This window comes from Musca vetustissima, unplaced genomic scaffold (genome assembly GCF_032173495.1).
Source record: "Musca vetustissima isolate MV318-11 ecotype Yass unplaced genomic scaffold, APGP_CSIRO_Mvet_v1 utg104987, whole genome shotgun sequence".
Classification (NCBI taxonomy): Eukaryota; Metazoa; Arthropoda; class Insecta; order Diptera; family Muscidae; genus Musca; species Musca vetustissima.
Genome location: NW_026887991.1, coordinates 63,703 through 86,543, shown reverse-complemented (window position 1 = coordinate 86,543; position 22,841 = coordinate 63,703). Strand labels below are relative to the sequence as shown.

At 33.8% G+C, this 22,841-nt stretch overlaps 1 protein-coding gene across 1 annotated transcript in view; it reads left to right on the top strand.

Moving 5' to 3' along the window:
- Nucleotides 1-22,841, top strand: part of LOC133335824 (GTPase-activating Rap/Ran-GAP domain-like protein 3) — a 55,428-nt gene that overhangs the window by 5,351 nt on the left and 27,236 nt on the right. Inside the window, exons 2-3 of the mRNA XM_061544122.1 lie at nt 3,423-3,504; nt 10,715-10,833. Coding sequence (XP_061400106.1) covers nt 3,423-3,504; nt 10,715-10,833 — 201 coding nt within the window. The remainder of the gene's footprint in view (nt 1-3,422; nt 3,505-10,714; nt 10,834-22,841) is intronic.

Genomic DNA, 22,841 nt, shown 5'->3' with positions numbered 1-22,841 from the left:
ATATGAGAGGTGAAAACATATTTGCAGAATATTTTCAATATACGTCCCGTCGTATTTTCGGCCTACTAAGTAAGTGGCTGTAGTTTAGCATTCCATACTTCTGGGGACTAAATAGCCCTTATATAAAAGTACGGCTTATTTTCGTTAAACAGAAAAACTAATTTAAGAAATATTTTGTTTTTGAAAAAAAAACAGGCTGAATTCTAGTTCGTTGTTTTCAAATAAAAAACTATTTATAAGTGGGGAAAGTATGACATTGTCCACCAAGGGGTATGACAGGGAAGACTATAGTTTCGGACTATAGTTTCACTGATCCTCATCAGTTCCCTTAGTTTTTTGTTGGGGATATCCTTACCAGAAGCTACTACAAAAGCTTTACAAAAAACCTTTTAATAAAGCGAAGTACTTAGCTGGCCAACGAAATAAACTGTATGATAATTTCGCTGGTGCCTCACTTCGAGTTTAACAACAATAAGAAACCGAAAGTTGAACACTGTATAGAAATGGTATAATGACGCAAAACAAGAAACATGTAAGTATATTAGAACACATAGAAACAAAAAAAAAACAAAGAAGGAAATACTAGGTTGAAGAAAAGGAAATCCATTTGGTCGGTCCGCGAAAATGTCGACAAAATCGGAGAAATGATCGAAGTCGACCGGAATGTTAGCAGTCGTAACATCGCCCAGGAGCTAAAAATCGACCATAAACCTGTTTTAAACCATTTACACAATAAAAAAGAAGCCATACCAGAAGAAGTACCATATCAAAAAATAGGATGGATCAAATTTCCATCTGCGAAGCCTTGGCCAAACGGAATGAGAATAATTTCTTATACGTACGGTGACCATGTGTGAAAACTATTGGTGGGATTATTTATTATGAGTTGCTTTCATATGGCCAAAAGCTAAGTTCTGATCTCTACTATCAACAACTGGACCGTTTGAAGATAGTAATTGACCAGAAACGAAAAGAATTGGCCAACAGGAGAGGTGCCGTGTTCCACCAGGACAACGCTAGGCCAAACACATCTACAGTGACTCGGGAGCTTGGTTGAGAAGGTTTAATGCATCCGCCATACAGTCCGGACTTGGCAAATGATTATCATATTTTTCTTGCTGATGATAAAAAATTGGTATTGGTATTGTGAAAGTCGACTAATAGAGTGTTTTGCAAATACAGAGAGCCATTATGAAGTTATTTTTAAAATGGCAATAAATCCTTAAACAAAACGGTGCATATTTGGACATCGGACATTCTGAAGCCTCTTAAATAAAGTTCTATAGTTCATATAAAAATAATGGATATTTTTTTCCATAAACTAATATTTTTAGTAAAAAGCTTAGGTTATGCAGAGTGTGGATCAAAGCAGATAATAGTTTCGCAGGATATTAATAATTTATTTTTTGCAAAGTCTTTACCATTTGTATGTAAGGTACCAAGATTAGTGGTCAAATATTCTCCATATTCGAATTTGATTTAGGCCTGAAAAAAATGTGTAAAGTTTGGCTTAAATCGTTAACTCTTTTCGAGAGTTATCATGCGCACTACCAGTGATGGAAAATAAAAAAATGTGAAAAGGTACCAAAAGAGTATTTTTTTTAATAAAAAAGTACTTTTTTCAAGAAAATACAAAAAAAAAACTTTTTTATTCAGTTTCATAAAGATGGATTTCCAAAATATCACTTAGTGTATCTTTCTCATGATAATATGTAGTAATTCTTGCTTCTTTCGATTGCATTTGAATATGTATGCTATTGACTAATTTTAATTTCAGTACCTCTTTCTCGAAAGCCAATATATCCCAAACTAACATGAATTTCAATTCCAAAGTGCTCTTGAAATTATTAAAGTAATCACGGCGACTAGGAATGTCATCAATTTGCCTACCTCAGGAGATAGCACAGAGTATGCCAAATTGAGTATCTGACAAACATATCAATTTAAAAAAAATTGGAACTCATTAACTTAATTTAATGTTTGTAATTTTAATCATAACTGAACAGTTATCAGTCGAAACCCTGTTCATTTTTTCAAGAGAAATATTGCAATCACATCAATATCTTAATCTGCATACTTTTGTCGGTCAAATCCATAACAAATTCTAATCCAAAAAATATATATATAATGGTTTAATTAAGGATTGGAATGGTACTGTAATGGTCACGGGGGTACTACGGTACATTTTTGGTTAAAAAGGTACTGAAAAAAGTACTATTGTACTGAATTTTCCATCCCTGCGCACTACCCAGCCAGACTGACATTTTTCCTCTAGGCTGGTGAGTATCATATTATCCATTCTATTCAATATCTGGATAAAAATACCTAAGTCAGTGTGACATTTATTTGAGCCTAAATGCCATTATCTATGTTATAATTTCATATAAAACATGTTATGTTGGCATATAGAATTATAGATGTATGGCATTACACAGTCACAACTTAATGCTTCATTTCATAATAGCTTGTGGTCCTTGTGGACTAAAAACATTAAAATATAACATAAAAAAACATGGCAATTTAACAACAACAGCCTCAGGATAATATCTCTTAAAGCTATGTGGGTGCTTTATGTGAGATTGAAAAAAAAAACAGAAAATAAAATCAAATCATTTATTTGTATGTGATTTTAAAATATAAAAACATTAATTTCGCCAATGGCTAGGAATCATTCCAATGCCGAATACAAATAACAGACATACGGTCATAGATACAAACACACATGCATAAATACACCTAACTACGTACATATATGTGAATCAATTCCACAAATTTGTTCATACATTTGTCTGGTACTGGCATGCTTTGTTGTATATATATATATATTCCAATAACAACATATCACATCCGTATTAAAACAAGACAATATAAATCACTGTTCACCAAACAGGCGCCCGTGGGCGCTTTGGGAGAGTACCAATACAATCACAGTTCTGTGTTCGAACTCAACATTATTCTCGACATCGAACATGTTGTATGCTTTGCAATGCTTTAACATAGACGATCTGTACCGAGAGAGCGAAAATTACTCTCCTAACGGATCTATGCGTGTGTCCAACACAATCATAGCAGTTTGCATATGTATTGTTGGCTAACCCTGATATAAATATATATGTAGGCATGTATGTATGTGTACGTTTATGTATTTGTGATTGTATGAAGATTTCACCTAACGTATGTTTAAAGTATTTTGACATTTGATTGATTGCAGTTGACAGAAAATTGAAAAAAATGTATGTCCTTTAAACACAATTGAAAATAAACACCCAACCCATATCCTCCTCCTCCACCAATGCAGAATCCTAATTCACATTGACAAAAATTGATTGTATTTCAACCTACTGAGGCTTTTCAATTGAGAATTTTAACATGCTTTTATATTTCATTCATTCTTTGTTTTGTCTTCTCTTTTTTATTTACAGGTATTCGGTTCGCCCAGTACACCAATATTGGAAAATCCCGAACATCAGACACGTTGGTATTTCAAATATTTTTTGGGCAAATGTAAGTAAATCAATTTGATGAAATAAAAGTTGTCAATAGATATTTAAGTGAATGTGTGTGGTGTTTTTGTGTGGGTGTATGCGTATGTGTGTAGTAAATAAATACAATTTCCAAATAAAATATCGTATTTAAAATGGATCATTGTTAGACTCATCAATGAAATTGGTATATTGTATAAAAACATAGACACATGAGTATGTGCCCACCTACATAGATATGTACGTAAGACCATTAGGATTTCAAATGACCAATATTTTGGATTTTCTTTAAAACTCGGATATCTCTAGGCTGCCACTGCCATTCATAATTAATTCGAAACATATCAAATGTTATTTTTTTAATAATATTAAAAATGATACGGATAAGAATAGATCAACCACAACAACTAAAAACGCTGGGTCGAACTTTTTATACACACCAACATATGTGATTCAAAAATTCCTAAAACGCTCAGGATTTTTATATGGCGACTATGTCATTGTAGTTCCAGACACTCAAGATGGAAACATGTGCTAGTAGTCTCAACACATCGAAAATTGGATGGGACCTTTACATGGTGGCTATTTAAAAGCACGGCAATATAAGAAAATATAACACTTTCTGCGAAGTAATACAACAGGAATCCATAATGTCAAATTTCAGTAGCTTTGTGGAAACATGCGGCTAAAATCTTCAAAATACCGAAAATTAGGGGCACTTTGTTAATATAGGGACGTGACAAAACATGGCCTACCATCAAACATCTTCTGCAAAGATGTTTTCACTCCACTCAATACTGAGTGCCAAATCACAGGTACTTCGGTGGAGAATTTCGGTTTAACCATCAAAATACCGAAAATGAGGAGACTCTTCCTGTATGTGAGCGGAACCATGCGAATGTGGTTGTATATTGATGGGGAAATTTTGCTATAACTTCAAATAACGAAAACCGAGAGAGTTATCCCCTACGGGATATGTCAAAACTTGGCCCTATATCGAAATATTTTTGCAAACTAGTAATCATCCTCCAAGAACCCGGAGAAATAACTTACCGCCACAATTTTACACCAGGAAGGAAACCTGGCCAAAGAATAAGCTTGACTGTTTTGAAGAAGATCAGTCAATATTTATATTCTGGAGCGTATATAGTTACTCCTGAAGGACATATACCCGGGAAGTTGATAGTATATCCAAGAGAATGGTTGACCCTGATATGGATACTAATTATATTCATCTATGTACTCGGATGTTGGAGTTATGTGTGGAGTCTATGTGTTATGATATTTTTTAGTAATACATTTTCGCCCCAATAGAGGGGCCCCAATAGAGAGTGAAAATGTCGCCCTTGTTGCTTTGAAATAATACATGAAGTTGCGGTTATGGTCAAGGACGATGCCTATAAATTTCGGTGATTTTGAGATGCTATTTAGGGGGTGTAATAAATCGAAAACTTTATTTTTGTTTGATTTTCTAGTCGCTTAGAGGCTATTATATGCCGAACATCACATATTTTACATGGTTAAGGGGATCTGACCAAATATTTAAAACGCCTGTTTAGATGATGATCAATCCATATTCCGAGGGTTAAATCAGGCAAAACTTGAAGTGACCAAATTTATATTTTATGGCGCAATTATTCATCTCGGAAAAGGAAAATTTGGAAAATATGCCAAGGCTAAAAAGTGGAGCTGTTGACCTTTAATGAGGCAAAAGGGAGCAAACATCGCGAAATATTACCCACTCTCAGAATATAGAAACGCAGAAAATTAAATTTTCGTGGTTGTTGTGTAGGGTTGGCCCCGTCCGATTATACTGGCCCGCACATTGGTTCTATTCTAGGTATAGAGAATTCGTCAAAGAAAAGAATTTGTAGACTTCGTAACTACTCCTACCATATTTGATATTGCGAAAATGTCTAATATAGGTCCTCAATATAGAAATTCCGCCCCATCCTGAATGTTTTCATTGTCGCTGGCACATTGTCCCGTCGTAGTTACTGTAATTTGGCATTGCGGGGTTAAAGCAAAATTCAATATAGATTCATGGTACGACAAATGATCCCACCCCATTGTAAACTACACAACCCCGCGAAATATTGCTCTTAGACTCACCTTTTAGAATACTGGTCGTCATATCTGGACTAGCTGAGGCGATCTAGACATGTGTGTCCGTCTGTCCACAGTTGCGTACCAATAGTTATGAAATTTTGCAAGTAGGTTGCGGCAAAAGAAAAATGACCGGTCAAGGATCAATTACTATATGTTTGTATGTTTTCGCTCTAAAGGCTACAATTACGACCCGAACATCATGAAATTTTAAACAGAGAAGGAAATGATAATCGCTCAGTATTTCGCGGGTCAAACAGACCCAGACTTTTGTATGAAAAAAGTCAAATTATACATTCTATGGCGTGTATTTTTACCCCGGAGCAACATAGACAGGGAAGTTCACGTATATCATTGGATTCTAGAATTATACATAAATATAGACAGGGAATTGTTGATATGGTTAAGTATTATCATTGCACCACTAGAAGGTGGAAACGTCGCCATGATCGCAACGAAGGTAACTTAAAAACAATATTGCCCATTTCCAAGACATGCTACTGATATACATGTGAGAAATATTTTTGTCTAATAGGTTTACTCTCAATCGAGACGCTAAAGGGGTATTTTCAAATCAGGTAAAAAATAACTGTTATTATGTGACCTATTTCCAGAGATGATTTTTAACTGAAAATTCATTTAAAATGGGGTTATAGCAAAAATAAAAGGTCAGAATATTCTACCAAAATTTTCGCCATAAAAGTCTTTTTGTATTTTTATTTTTTCCGTCAAAAATAAAAGTCCTTTTATATTAAACATTAGAGTTTGTATATGAACTTTGATAGGACTTTATTTAATATGCTTCACACACTATGTTGTCAGGCATGTCCGATTTGCACCGATTCTTTGCCATTTTAATCTAATTTGGTAACCTCTCTCATAGAAGTCTTGCTCTCTATTTGCAAAAAAGGGATCGGGCGAGAATAAGCATGCATGTTTTGATAAAGATCGGTCAATTATTTCAAATCCCTGACTTTTGTGTGAAAAATGACAAAATTTGTATTCTATGGCATATATATTTACTCCTGGAGGATGTAGACCCTAGGAGTTGATAACATATCCAAGAGGAGTGGTTGACCTTTAAATTGATACCAAATATAGTGATGTATCTACTCAGATGTGGGAGTTACAGTCAAATATTTACAGGTGCTTACGTATTCAGATATTATTTAGTAACCCATTACCACATTAGAGGGTGAAATATCGCGCTGATGACTTTGGAATATTTCATGAAGTTCCAGTTATGGTCAAGAACAACGCCTACAATTTTCAGTGATGATCAGATTAAAATTTTGGGATGAAATGGACCGAAAACATAATTTTTGTATGTTTTCGAGTAGAGTATAATCCGAAAATCACAACACAACCCACCGTGAAGGTAATCTGGACAAGTAATTATAAGGACTAGACTGAATATTCGAAAAAAAGTAAGGAAGAGGTGTTTTTGGCCTCTAATTGGAAAAGAGGGGGCAAATATCTCGAAATATTACTCAGACTCGGAATAAACGTCCTCAGAAAGTTAGAGTTCGTGGTAGTTGTGTAGGGTATCGTATGGTCGGCCCCGTCCGACTATACTGCTCCGCTCACTGGTTTAAAAATTTATAACAAATATTTTTTACCTTTGATCTTGATTACTTATGTGTACACTTATTGTAATAAGGGCAGAAATTTATAAATTGTAATTTTATAACTGATTACAAGTTGTATAAACTTCTTTACATAAAAAGAGTTTTATTTCCTGACGGAAAAAATAAAAATCCCAAAAGGACTTTTATTTTCTGACGGAAAAAATAAAAATCCCAAAAAGACTTTTATTTTTGACGGAAAAAATAAAAGTCCCAAAAAGACTGTTATTTTTGACGGAAAAAATAAAAGTCCCAAAAAGACTTTTATTTTTGACGGAAAAAATAAAAATCGCAAAAAGACATTTATTTTTGACGGAAAATATAAAAATCATTTTTAACAGTTAAAAATCAACGTTTATATTTTTGTCTAATAGGTTCACCCTCAATCGAGACGCTGAAGGGGTATTTTTGGTCCCCTTTTCAAGAGATGATTGAAAATTCATTTAAAAGGGGTTATAGCAGGTCAGAATATTCTACCAAAATTTTCGCCATAAAATGTATATTTAAATTCCGTTATTTGTATATGAAGTATAGGACTTTATTTCAGGGACCGTAACGGTTATAACTTATATCAAATCAGGTAAAAAATAACTGTTATTATGTGACCTAAATAAAAAATCCACTTTAATTAATTATTTTTTAACGGAAAAAATAAACGTTGATTTTTAACTGTTAAAAATGATTTTTATTTTTTCCGTCAAAAATAAAAGTCTTTTTGGGATTTTTATTTTTTCCGTCAAAAATAAAAGTCTTTTTGGGACTTTTATTTTTTCCGTCAAAAATAACGGTCTTTTTGGGACTTTTATTTTTTCCGTCAAAAATAAAAGTCTTTTTGGGACTTTTATTTTTTCCGTCAAAAATAAAAGTCTTTTTGTGATTTTTATTTTTTCCGTCAGAAAATAAAAGTCCTTTTTACGTAAATAAACATATAGAGTTTGGTACCAGTTATATAACCTTTGACCTAATAGTCAGGGGAATGATTCTTTAATTTATATCGATGATTTGGTACACTAGACTATTTTTTAAAAATCTATAACAAATATTTTTTACCTTTGATCTTGATTACTTATGTGTACACTTATTGTAATAAGGACAGAAATTTGTAAATTGTAATTTTATAACTGATTACAAGTTGTATAAACTTCTTTACATAAAAAGAGTTTTATTTCCTGACGGAAAAAATAAAAATCCCAAAAGGACTTTTATTTTCTGACGGAAAAAATAAAAATCCCAAAAAGACTTTTATTTTTGACGGAAAAAATAAAAGTCCCAAAAAGACTGTTATTTTTGACGGAAAAAATAAAAGTCCCAAAAAGACTTTTATTTTTGACGGAAAAAATAAAAATCGCAAAAAGACTTTTATTTTTGACGGAAAAAATAAAAATCATTTTTAACAGTTAAAAATCAACGTTTATTTTTTCCGTTGAAAAATAATCCTTAACATGGGAACTGAGACTGTTTTCTCAAGATCACTCAATATCCTCAATGGGCTCCCCAGTACGAATCTATTGGTATATGACACTATTAGTGTCCCATGTCTCTAACATGAAGATTTTTTTGTTCGCATTTTAAAAAAATAACTGTTATTTTCGGTCCCTGCTTTATTTAATATGCATCGACATGTCCGATTTTCACCGATTCGTTACCATTTTAAAGGTAACCTCTCTCATAGAAGTTTTGCTCTCTATTTGCAAAAAACTCGAGTAGTAGACTCATTAAAGAAATTTTGCAATACAAGAAAAAGATGACAATCGTTTGGGGCCAAGTCCGGACTATATGGCGGATGCATTTAAACTTCTCAACCAAGCTCCCGAAGTTTCGGGCGAGTCACTGTAGATATGTGTGGCCTAGCATTGTCTTGGTGGAATACGACACCTTTCCTGTTGCCAAATTCTGTCAGGTTCTGGTCAATTGTAAATGGTTTAACAGGCAAAAGAAAACGAGATAGACACATGGTTCCTTTTGAGAATATGCATAAAATCACTTTTTAAGTCACTTTTTAATCCGTCTGTCTATGTTAAATTTTAAACAAAGTATAGGTCGAATTTTTGATTCGAATTGGATGAAATTTGGCACAGCTCATTTATTTGGCCCAAGGACGAACCCTATTTAAATTGGGAAAAATCGGTTCAGATTTAGATATAGCTCCCATATATATTTTCGTCCGATTTAAGGTAAATGGTGCTCCAAAGACCCTATATATCTGTCGATTTGTGCGAAATTTGGTATAACGTACTAAATTGAGCCTAGAATGATGTCTGCCAAGTTTCGTGAAAATCGGTTCAGATTTAGATATAGCTCCCATATATAGTTTCGTTCGATTTCATGTAAATGGTGCATGTTTCGATTTGCACGAAATGTGTCATAACGTACTGAATTGAGCCTAGAATGATGTGCTCCAGGGTCGTGAAAATCGGTCCAGATTTAGATATAGATGCCATATATAGTTTCGTCCGATTTCATGTAAATGGTGCACCAAAGTCCTATATATCTTTCGATTTGCACGAAATTTGGCATAACGTACTGATTTGAGCCTACAGTGATGTCTGCCAAGTTTCCAGAAAATCGGTCCAGATTTAGATATAGCTCCCATATATAGTTTCTTCCGATTTCATGTAAATGGTGCACCAAAGTCCCTATACATCTTTCGATTTGCACGAAATCTGGCATAACGTACTGAATTGAGCATACAGTGATGTCTCCCAAGTTTCGAGAAAATCGGTCCAGATTTAGATTTAGAACGGTATCATATAGTCGGCCCGTCCGACTTTTTGGTATAAAAATTTTATTTCGGGTTTCCATTTACATTTCTTTACATAATGGAAGACGGACCTACATAGAGTCCGTGTTTTGATATTGTCTCGTTAATTGCGATACCTAATACCAACTGTGGATCCAATTATAACAAAATAGTATACTAAAAAATAGTATACTAATTATGACCTAATATTCAGAAAATACCGCCTAAAGAACTTCTATGCAAACAATAGTTTTCATACTAAGTTTTCCTAAGAATAACACCGAATATAAAGTGAAAACAAATTAAGTGTATATTGTTCAAGAAATTATCTACAATTTTGCATATCACTTCATCTCATCACTTCTGCAGAAAAATGCTTGGATAATCAACATTTGTTTACTTTGTTGCTTATTTCAACAGAAAAAATATATTCTTTTTAATCCCATGAAAGAGATATCATACCTTAGGATAAACTAAACTAAATATCTGCAACATTTTGTTACCTTAAGTAAGGCAACACCAACAACAAACACATTTAATTTGTGCTCAATACACGTTCTGCTCGAAGAACATTTTCTTCAAAATGAATTGCATTGAATCATTCCACAGCAGGAGATTTTCTTTTGTATTGTTGAGCATTTTCTGCAATTTTCTTTAGCAAATTGTCTTACTGTTATTTTTTTTTTCTTATTTGTCTGTTCTATTTCTTTTCATATCTCCACCCTCTCTCTCTCTCTCTCTCCTTGTGGATGCTGCCGCAGTACATCAAAACTATGTTGGCATTGATGCTGAAAAAAGTCCATACTTTTTATCGGTTGTTTCACAGGACTCGGGCAATCAAGGAGCTCCCATGTACCGAGCCATACTCTTTCGCAAACAGGTAAGTGGAAAAAGTGAAAAAAAATACTAAATTCAAGGTAATGAAAAATATCACCAGCAGCGGCATCTGGTTGAAAGGTAAAAATTACTCTCGATACAAAACAGCACGTAGCCGAGAAAATGAAACAAAAACAAAATCCATTTGGCACATATCAAAACTTTTCGGTGAATGCTTTCAAAATATTTTCGTTTGAGAAAATGTGCTATGAGATATATAGAGAGAGGCATGTTTTTTCAGATTACTTCAAATTGACTTTAAGAAAGTGAAAGGGTAGTAGTTGGATCAAAAAAATTAAAGGCTATTTGAGGATGGATAGATGATGGGGTTGACCTGGATTTAAGAGCTTAAATATCTTTCTTGCCTAATAATGAAAGTTTGCTTTTTTTTTTGGTTTTCAAAATATTCTTCAGTTGACCTATATAGACTATTTTATGCTCTCAAACCAATTGTCAATTTACTTTTATAATGCGATTGAAAACCCTCAAAAACCTCGAGTTTTTTTTGCCAGCATCTTTTGGTTGGAGCCGATTTCAAATTAACCTTCGGAATTTGATCCTCAGTAGTAGTATCAATTTATTATGATAGCCCACATCCTTCAAATAGACCTTAAGTCCACCAAGATTTCTTCCCACATTTAAAACATTCCCTTTACATATTTTTCCAACAGTTCACTATCTCATTTAGTATGTCACAACAGACAAGTTCCCCGAACATATCATTTATTTAATAATTCCACAAAAATAAACATTATTGTTTATATTTGATGTGGTGAACCCCAAAAAAACGCAATTCTATTGAATTCTCATGTGGGATGTTAAAGACAGACACATGTCAGGAATGCTACTATGCTTTGATCCGCCAACAATATTACAATCGCACACGCATTGCTTTAAAAAAAATCCACCCACTAAAGTGGATTTTTCGTTATGCCTTTGTCAAGCCTTTAGTAGTCTTTGTTTATTGTTTCGCGTTTTTCGCATTTGTTTGCTTGATTGTTATAGCCTTACAAAGTGCTATTTACTAAATGATTTTGTGATGAACTCAAAATTGGGGTTTCCTTCATGCGAAGTTCTGTGAACTTTTATTCAAAATCGTATGACATTTTTATTTGTATGTCGAAGGAATTTTATGGTAAACGAAATTGGGGAATTTGCAATATGTTGGTATTATGTTTTAGAAATTGTTTATATAATGTCTCCAAAATACTACAGAAGTAAACATTTACAACCAGAAAAATTATTTATAGAGGTCTACTACGAGAATATGTCGTACCGACATGTGTTGTGTTAATGGCCTTAACATGTGAACATTTTCGGACGGTCATATTTCTCGACCTTTGACGTGGTCATATTTCTCACGGCGGCTGACCGATGAACTTTAAATAATTTATTGCGATGAAGCATCATTCTATAAAAATGTGTAAAATAAACTATTGAATTTAAATATATAGTTTGTTTCGAGACTCATAGTGAAATTTAACGTAGAATATTTCATTCTTTGAAACTATGCACGAAAAATGAAGCCTCATGTTACTTTCATACAATTTGTCGAAGAAATACTGGCAAATTTCTATGAAAAAAAATTAATAAAATTTTTTTTGAATTAATGGAGAATATTTTTGTCCTTTATACCATCCATCAAGTCGGAATAAGATCGATTTTAACTCTAAAATGAGTTTTCATATTTTTAAGGTTTCCGACGTTTAGGCTGATTTTAGAATTTTGATGTATTCTGAGACTTATAGTAAAACTATATGGGGAACACTTTTGTCGAATATTCCGAACTGTGACTGATTTTCAATTTTGAATTTCTGGCAAGGAATATAAAAATGGCTAGAAACAAATACAGTACTCTGATAAAACAGCTAATTACCAGTCAATGTAAAAATTATTTATCACAGAATATGATTTCGGATAATCAGCGAATTATAACTTGATTTTATGCAACTATATCAGTAGTGACAGTTCAGCATGGAGGAAGGTGCAAAAGATCCCCAGTTCGTACTGGTCAATAAATGGTCATAGCTGTAAAAATACCAATTTAAGAGTTCAACGGAATTTGTGAGACGATTATCGTTGGAAATAACCTCAAGAACATAGCGTGGATGAGTCTAAATGCCCCGAAACTATCAAGAAAGCTCTTTAATTTCTGAAAAGAATCGGAAAGCCAGATTGGCTTCCTCAAAAACTCATACTTATTGGAATCCGAATGAAAGTATAAATGAATAGACACGAAAAAAAAACTTGAGAAGGTAAAAAAATGAAAGGCAAGAGTACTGTGAAGCATGGAGGTGGTTTCTTTCCCTCCCCTGAAGAAAATGTACCACCTGTTTGGGTGTTTCAACTCGAACATACATCGAAACCTGTCAAAGATTGATTGCTGAAGTACAAAAATCAGGGGTTTAAAATGGCTAACACAGTTATCTATCCTTTAAAATCTTTGAAGTAGATTATGAGGTAGATTTTGTCCCTTGGTGGTTGGATCATTTCTAAATGAACTGATATTTCATATAGTATATTTATAATGGCATGCCTCCCTTTTCGTATTGTCACAATATAACAGTGCAGCCAATTTTCAGTATTTTGAAGGTTTTTCGACCCATTTTGACTATAAATTGGTGGGTAAAACATTTTTTTTCAGAAATTTGTACAAACATTCTATCCCATTTTTTGAAATGCTGATAGTCCCATCTGTATTTTTGATCTAAGTGGCTGTAATTTGGTATTAGGATTTCGCGATTAAGCTACTTCTACCCAAAAATTTCAATACATTTTCTGCACCATTTCATGTATGCTCATGGTCCTAGGCACATTTTCAACCAAAGTGGATCAATTTCTTTCGACCTTTTTTGTGGTTATACAAATTGTGAATATGTGTTCATATTTTGACATACATACTTTTTCCGCACCATTTAATGTGTGTTCATGCCCCTAGGCATATTTAAACCAAAGTGGATCGCATTGGCTTCTTTGGGGGGTAACAAAATTGTGATTATACGTCCATGTTTTGACATATGTCCAATATAAGAACACAAACATGCATATAAAGGTACCGACCACTTTTAAAAATATACAGTGGCCAGCATCAAGAATATAAAAGGATAACATGATCTTAATACTACAAATGCCATTAAGGGGCAATATAGCGCTTAAAATTTCCTAAAAATTAATGGTCAGGACCCAAAGAAGAAAGCTTGGGTGACCTTTAAAACGTTTAATATTGTTTCCTCGGTTCATTTATTGACAGATTTAGACTCCATAATTTCCTATATTTTTCATTTATATATTTGCCGCCACATGGTGAGGGGTATTAAAGATCGGCCGAATCAAATATCATTCTAACATCTTGACAGGTCTCAATCTATTTCAATTCTTATTAAATAGGACTCAACTTCTAAATTATGGCCAAGGAGGAAACCTATTGAAATTGGTGGAAATTGGTTCAGATTTAGATATAGCTCTCGACCCTGTCCGATTATACGCTATCCTTGCATAAAGCATTAGAAAATCGTTTCTGATATATGGTTCTAAAATATGGTTCTACTCATTAATTTGGCCCATGGGGGAAACCTATGAAAATTGTTGAAAATCAGTTCTGATTTAGCTCTAGACGATCGAGTATGTGTCCGATTATCCGCTAATTTTGCGCTGTTCACTGACTTAAGTCTACTGCTTCTGGTCGCATGACCATTATTCAGAATGTCCGATTGACCGCAAATTTTGTTTAACACACTGACTATTCCAGCCCAGTTGAAAATAATACATAATTTCGCCCGAAGGTACTTTGGCTATTTGTTTTAGGATTTTAATTAGAAATATTTTAAACTTACCGGTCAATAAGCTTTCAGTATGGCTTTGCCAAGTTTGGAGAAAAAAACCAAACATTGGATCTAACAGCAAATTTTGTATGCAGTATTGTTCCCATCTTTCTGGAGTAGACTTTTGGGAAGGAGCTATAAATGAAAGAAGAGAATGAAATGATTTTTATTATTTGTAGTTACTAAAAATATACATCTTAAAAACAACTGCCTTTGGAGACCAATTAAATAACATCAAACTATCTATGATCTTAAAACTAAGTGCATTCTATAAACATCTGCTAATGTCAATGAATGTGGCAAAGGTAATCTTAGACATCAATATTGTGATAACAAGTTAAGATCAGAATGTGTGACCTCTGCTTTTTATGATAGGGCACATCTGCGAACACACTCAAGCACAACCGCAATCATAAAAGTTACAACAATGGTAAGAAGCCAGTATTTTACCCTGAACTTGATGACATTCTAAGGACACAGTGTTGTGAAAATGAAAAAAAAACCTAAATAATTTCATATTTCAAACCTAATAAATTCATAAAATATATTTTATTATTCCAGTATATTATATTAATATACAGATTTTAAACATTGTGGTCTATGAAATTATCCTGAGACGGGGGGGCTAAATATCAGACAGTTATATCAAATGCATGACTGCCGAATTTAGACCCCATATATTTGGGGGCGTACCGGGAGAAATTCAAATTTGAAAGTTTTATTTAATGAGTATCTTTTGTGGCGAAGTTATTCGAAAAAGTGAAATAGTTCGAAGGATTGTATAAACTGTCGGAAACGGAGTTGGTTCATAGAAACATATATTAACATATATTAATATTTCGATGAGGAACATTTTTTTGCCGCAGCAATGAGGTTGAGGTTCTAATTACACCACATCAAACTATACAAGCACATTGTGTACGAATGTAAACACCATTCCACTGTGCCCTGTCCTTAAAAATAGACTTATGACAAAAATAAAACGAAGAACAGAACAGAGCAAAACTACAAAGCCAACGACTACTACCCACATGGCACACATGGACGATTTAAGTTGTTCCCCATTTGTAAAAGAACAAAAAAAAAAATCACGTGAATTTTTGTTGTTGCTGTGGCCTGTAACAGCTCAGCTTCGAGTACCAAATGACAGTCATAAACTAAAGAAGAATAAACAACACACTTGTGGTGAAAGTGTTAATCAACATTCACACATTTGCCACTGTGGTGTGATTACATGTGGCATACTCGTGCCGACACACACTCACACACATCGACACTATCTTGCAATCAACTACACTTATACTCAAATCCATGAATAGTCGCAGTCAGTGAATCTCACACATATGTGTGTTTGTGTGAGTGAGGAAAATTTCAAAAATTCTTTTCTTCTTCTCCGACCAAAAGTCGAATGCGAGAAATATCCGGCAATGGCATTGTTAGAATACCGTCAACAATATTTGCAATGCTTTTCATTTCAGATTCTTAAGTTGAACGAATGGAGGATGTGTTTAAATGCGAGCGGTAGTAGTAGTTGGTAGTAAGCCTACGGATGTGTGTAATTTCTTGGCTCAACTCAACGAGAGCAATGTTAATGAGGAGAAAGTTGGCATTGGATAGGAATGATGGTATTTTAAATGTTAAAGTTGAGGATCTTTAATAGATTTGCTATTATGGACACTTTATAGGATATGAATAAATATTAGTGTCTATAAAATGTTCGAGTCAGAAAACAAAGCATCACGTTTTGCTTTAACATAATATCTAAGTAATTAAAAAGAAATACATTCGATTGTGAAAATTCAATGTAATTAAAAAAAATTAAATTCTATTTTATGAAGTAGTTCAGCTCCTCCTTCAAAGTACATAGCGTCCCTTATTCCCATAACTCACCCTCTAATGTCGGGGTAAAACGTTCTTAATAACTTTATAATTCGCTATATATATATATATATATATATTATATATATATATGTTCTATCAAAGAATTTACCATCTGTGGAGAGGTACCACCAGTAGTTGTCCTATAGACCATATATTCGGGATGACTGTAGTTTTGAAACCCGTTTTACATTTTAGAATAATTCGGATACACCAATCGATTCATAAGAAATGCAAATGCAAATGTTTGTCGCTTCTGGCACCTCTCAGAAGGACTAGACTAGATTGGTCACATTTTCTGGTTTGATCTAGGTTTGGTAAAAAATATTACGATCCGACAATTTTACCATTTTGGGGGGAACTACCAGAAGGAATGGATAGACAAAAGAACGGACTGACACTTGTAAATCGAGTCCAAAATTGTCTCTAACGGATCTGGTACAAAAAAAACTTGAGGCCCGAAAGCAATATTTCGATTACCTTTCATTTATGACGTATCAAAGTTAAGGGTGTAATTACCAAGCTTTACTCCTATTGCCTCGATGGTTTTGTTTTGATCTTCACAGAAAATGAAATGCTTAAGAAGACACCACCTACTATCGATTTCAAATTTCCACTTGTAACTTTAAACACATGTATTTAGAAACTTGAAGAAGAATTAAAAATTTACAAAATGTTTTTGTTTTTATACCCTCCACCATAGAGTATCCATTAACAGATCGTTTGAGTAAAACCTACAAGGATGACTACGCCAATGTCATATATAATCTCCATTAGCTTTTGGTCTTCCTTCATTTTCACACTGTTTGACGACGAATACCAAACATGTTTCGACTTGTATTTCGAACTCCATCAACATGTTACTGGGATTGCAATAGCATAGCATAAACCATCAAGTAGAGTACCTTACAGAGACTGGATATTGAACTTGTGTACCAACTCTTTCCCAAATAGTCCTCTTCTCAACCCAATTTGTTAAAGGGTAGTACAATGACAAAATGTTTGTCAATGATGATAATCATGTATCGAGATTTGTTTATTTCAGAACAGTTTAAATCTCCTTGACTATATATCGGACCAAATGTTTTTTTTTTTTAACATTTTGATGGTCCTAAACGCGTTTCCAACCAAAGTATATTTAATTTATCATTCAATCTTTTCCCAGAAATGTTCCAATAGAGGCAAATGTTTTAGATAACCCCCAAAAAAAGGGAAACGATTATGGGTCAACAGCTCTACTTTCTAACCCTGGCAGATTTTCCAAATCTTATTTTCCCGAGTTGAACATTTACGCCATAAAATAAACAGTTGGTCACTTTAGGTTTTGATTTATTTGACCTTCGGAATATTGACCGATTATCACCTAAACAGCCGATCTAAGTATTGGTCAGGTCCCCTTCACCGGGTAAGATATGCCCCTAGAGCGACTAGAAAAAATTACAAAAAGAAAGTTGTCGGGTCTTTGCACCCCTAAATATCGTTTCAACATCACCGTGGTCCATGGCCTTAAACGGAACTTCAAGTAAAATTTCATAGCGATCAGCGCAGCATTTCTGCCCTTTAGTGGTGTAATAGTAATACTATACAATATCATAACATTTAAATATTTACGTAGAACTCCCACATCCGACTACATACAACAATATTATTGAAATCAATTTAAAGGTCAACTATTACTCTTGGTTACACTTTCAACTCGGGTCTATATCGTTCAGGCGTAAATATATAGACCCCAGAATACAAATTTTGACCCGCTAACTATTGACCGATCTTCGTCAAAACAGCCATGATTATTCTTTGTCCAGATTACCTTCTTGGTGTAAAATTTCGTAGAGTGACAAGAAAAAACAACAAAAATAATGTCCTTGTTCCATTTGATCCCCTAAATTACCAAGAATCCACCCTACATGCAATATTTCGTGACGATTGGTCCATAAATGTGATCTGTATCGTGTTTAACAATTATAATGCGCAGACGATATATGACGATCGGTATACTTAAAAGTGGGTCCAGAAATAATATTTCGTAGGACCAACTCTTGGGTCTGCACAAAGCTATAATAGTCTGACAACATAGTTGTGTAAACATTATTTTATACATTTGAGGGTTTTATAGTTTATGTGGCCTTAATAATTGGTGGAACCATTAACACTTGGTCCTAAATGCACCTCTTATTATACAGACCGCCATATCTCGACTAGCTAAATCGAATGGGCGATGTGTCTCTCCATTATAATACGTAATTAATGTACAGGTCACAGTTCTAGACCAATCGTCCGACACCTATAGGGGCCAACAAATAAGCATCGATATTAAGATGATGATTGGCCAACTTTAAGCGGGTCAAATAAATCTAGACGTTTGTGTAAAAAATATGAAAATTCTTTTTTTGGGGGTTTACTCCGGAAATACATAGACCTAGTCCTTGTCACAAGTGAAACTGTTAACCTCTAATCTATTATATGAGAGTATATAAACGTTGCTTTGGCAAACATATGTCACATTGTTATATCGATTTTAGACCAATCCCTATCTCTTCTGGTACCTCCTCATATCGTGCGAAGCATCTGACTTAAATCAAACTTTGCAAAACCAAATATTTAATCTGAAAAATTGTAAATCTCATATTCATCGAATGGAAAAGTCAATATCAGCCATTGCTGATATTTACACCTGTGTAAATTCGTAATATGGAATTCATAGGCACTCTCCTCATAGTTCCACACACACAAAGGTTCAAAAATTGCTGAAGAATATAAAATGCATATGAATAGTTTGATACATTGTTTGTACATCGTTCAGGGATCGGGTCCGGGTACCTCCCCAACAAACTGTAACAATTTTGAAAATTATTAATTCAATCCAAATATAGTTGCTCCACTTCGACATTAGACATGGATTCCCTATAACTCCGCAAACCAAAATAGGTTATAAAGGTCAGGATGAGACAGACGGCAATAGCGACTAACACTTTTCACTTGTTATAATTACCAACATACCACTGCAATCCAATTCTATGCCCACTAACATGCTCTTTTGAAGGAATTTTAATATTCATGAAATGTTAAACACAATCGAATGCGAAACACAGCCATTTCGGCATTTGCTTAGAAATATATCAGGATTTGAAATCGTTCACATTTCGTTTCGTTAGAAAGGTGACCCAACTTAATTAGACATTAAAGTATCGTTATGGCAATGATTTCAAAATTAGCAAATATTGTACAAAAGAGTTCTCAAAGTCATAATGAATTAAGGAATGACAAATGACAAATGACAAATTTATTTACTTTATGAGGTCAGAGCAGAATGGGATCAGTTAGGATTTCCAATACAAATTGGATAAGGTTTCCTTCGAAAATCGATTTCAGAGTTTTTTTTTTTTGTAACACAAACGGTATCTTTTGTCTCATGCAACAATGTGTTTACTAGTTAACAACTATTTTATAGCTATAATTTTTATAACAAATTCAAAATATCATTGTAAGCCACATCTCCTTCCAGGAAACTACTACCCAAAAATTCACCAACCCAAAAAAGAGCAAAAGTTTTACACATTAAATTCGAAATTTTTAACTTTCATGACACCCCCATCACCAACCAAAAACATTGGTTTTGTTGTTTCAAAATATCAGCAAACAATTTTTGAATATTTTAATGGAAAAGTTTTTACTAAATCATTTGCTGTCATTGAGAATGGCAAGCTGAAAAATAAAAAAAAAACAAACCCCAGAAAAAAGAGTTCAACATAATTCAGTTGTTCATCAAGGACTCGGTTGGTGGTGGCCACTAATGTCACTTCAGTAATAATTAAGTGTTTTAAGTAGTGACTAACTGCTCACCCGTAGTTCACCATAAAAGAACGTTAATTAAACGACAAGAAACAATAACAAGAACAAAATATGAAAGTAAACATCCCCTTCCCAACCTGCAGCTAATAAGCAACAAAATTGAAAAACATGAAGAAAAAACAAGAACATTGTTAATGACCATAATTAGACCAATAAATAAATATTTACTAACTACCACAAACATTCAATTTGACAACAACAGCAACAAAAATAAACAAAGTTGGAGTCAAGTCTTTTTGTGCACATTCCTTCAGGAGTTGGGAGTTGACTGTTAAAAAACGTGTACTGGACATTTCCCCAATTAAGGAAACTTTTATTTTTGTGGGTTTAATTTTAGTTAACTTCAATTGAGCCCACGAATAAAGTTATTTGTTTTAACAAGAATGTGTGGGTATTATTATAATTTAATTTCTACAGGTAAAATAAAATTGAGTATTTTGTTCTTTTGTTTTTTTTTTTTTGGTTTAATGGAAGGTTTATAAATTTAGATTGATATAAAATTTGACCATGTATTACTTCTGTTAATTAAATAATTATAATATTATAATTTACTCATATATATTCATTCATTGTTCATAGGGTATATTCATTTTCTTGTTCCATCTGAAACTCATCGAAATAAACATTTCCGAAATTCTAATACCGGTCTATATCGGCTCACTACTAAGTATTACGAAACCAACCATCGGTGGTATTTAAACATTTGAACACATTTTCCAATTACTTTATGGAAAATATGCTGACCAAAAATTTTCGGTCCATATAGAAATACCGCCGATTTATTCGGAATTGCCGAATAAATTGCCGAAATCTGTCATTTTGACCGTTTTTCAATTTCAAGTACAAAAACAACTGTGTATATAATTACACAGCTTTTTAAAATTTGGTGACTTTTTTTAAATAAGCGTAATTCTATGTGGTACAAAAAGTCACCAAATTTAACAAGTGAAAAAGCGTTAAGTTTAGCCGGGCCGAACATTGGATACCATCCACCATAGATATACTGCCAGGTACTCGGAATGAAAATATAGGGAACATACCATAAAGTGGACCTATACCGACATTTCTAAAAACGGATTTTTAATAGATAATTATACCCTCAGCCTTTTGGCTGATGGGTAATGATGGTGTACCGTTTCAAAAAATTTTGATTTCATTCAAACTTTGCCCATCTTATTATTTCTTCCAAACTTAGTTCAAACTCGAAGATGGGGAATATCGGTCCACTTCTTCTGGAACCTTCACACAGGGGCTAGGACTAAATGCGGCTATAGTCCATTATCAAACGTTACGTTCTAATTTTTTATCTCCTCCGCATGATGAAATGATTACAACAGAGTCTTAGAACCAAACTCAAAACGCGGAATAAATCAGATAACTATTTTAATATAAAAAGGGGGTTATATGGGGACTACCCCAAAAAGGGGACGAATATTAATAATTTTTGGTAGGGAGATTTGTTACTATATACGACTACAAAATACTAAATTGCAGCAAATTCGGTTGAAAACCGCGTTCAATAACGCTAAAATACCGAAAATTGGGGGTACCCTTATATGGGGGCTATCCGATAAAATGGGTGGAGAGGTTTAGTACCTATTAAGAACTCAAAATACAAACTTACAGCTAATTCGGCGGAATAATACGGTCAAAACCCCCCAAAATACTGAAAATTAGGAGGTACCGTTATATGGGGGCTACCAGAAAAACTGGACCTATATTTATAATTTTTTGTGGAGACATTTAGTACCCAATAAGAACCCAATGTAGCAAATTTCAGCGAATTCGATTGAAAAACGCTCTCAAGAACCCCAAAATACCGAATATTGGGAGTTACAAACGGAAAAACTAAATTAATATATGGAGGGTATATAAAATTAATGGTGGAGGGTATAAAAAAAGTGTCATTATATGTACAGTTGTTTTTGTACTTGAAATTGAAAAACGGTTAAAATGACCGCTTTCGGCAATCTAGTATTAATATTTTGCGTTATCAGTGGGTCGCGACCTCCTTCGAAAATATAATCAATATTGGTCTTTATTTCGGAGTATCGCCGGTATATATTTATCCTAAACCCACCATTTTCACAGTTTTTTTTTCTGTTTCTCTAATCGTTAAACAGGCTGCAATTATTAAGACGATGAAATTTGAAGACGATCTCCCAACATCAAGCGATTCAAAGGGAACAATTTTTGTGGGTGAAAAAATAGAATAATTTTAGCTTCACAGAATGTTAATGTTCAGCGTAGGTGTGAAGGGTATCATTTTGTTGGCCCCTTTCGAATAATCTGCTTAGTGGTTATTATATGATTGTGTGGCCCCAAGAGTTTAAAACGCCGCGAAATATTCGTCCTAGACCCATCCCGACTAGCTGACTCGATCTAGGCATGTGTGTTTATACGTCCGTCCATTATAATTTGCAATCAAAGTACAGGCCGCAGTCACTAACAGTCGTCAAGA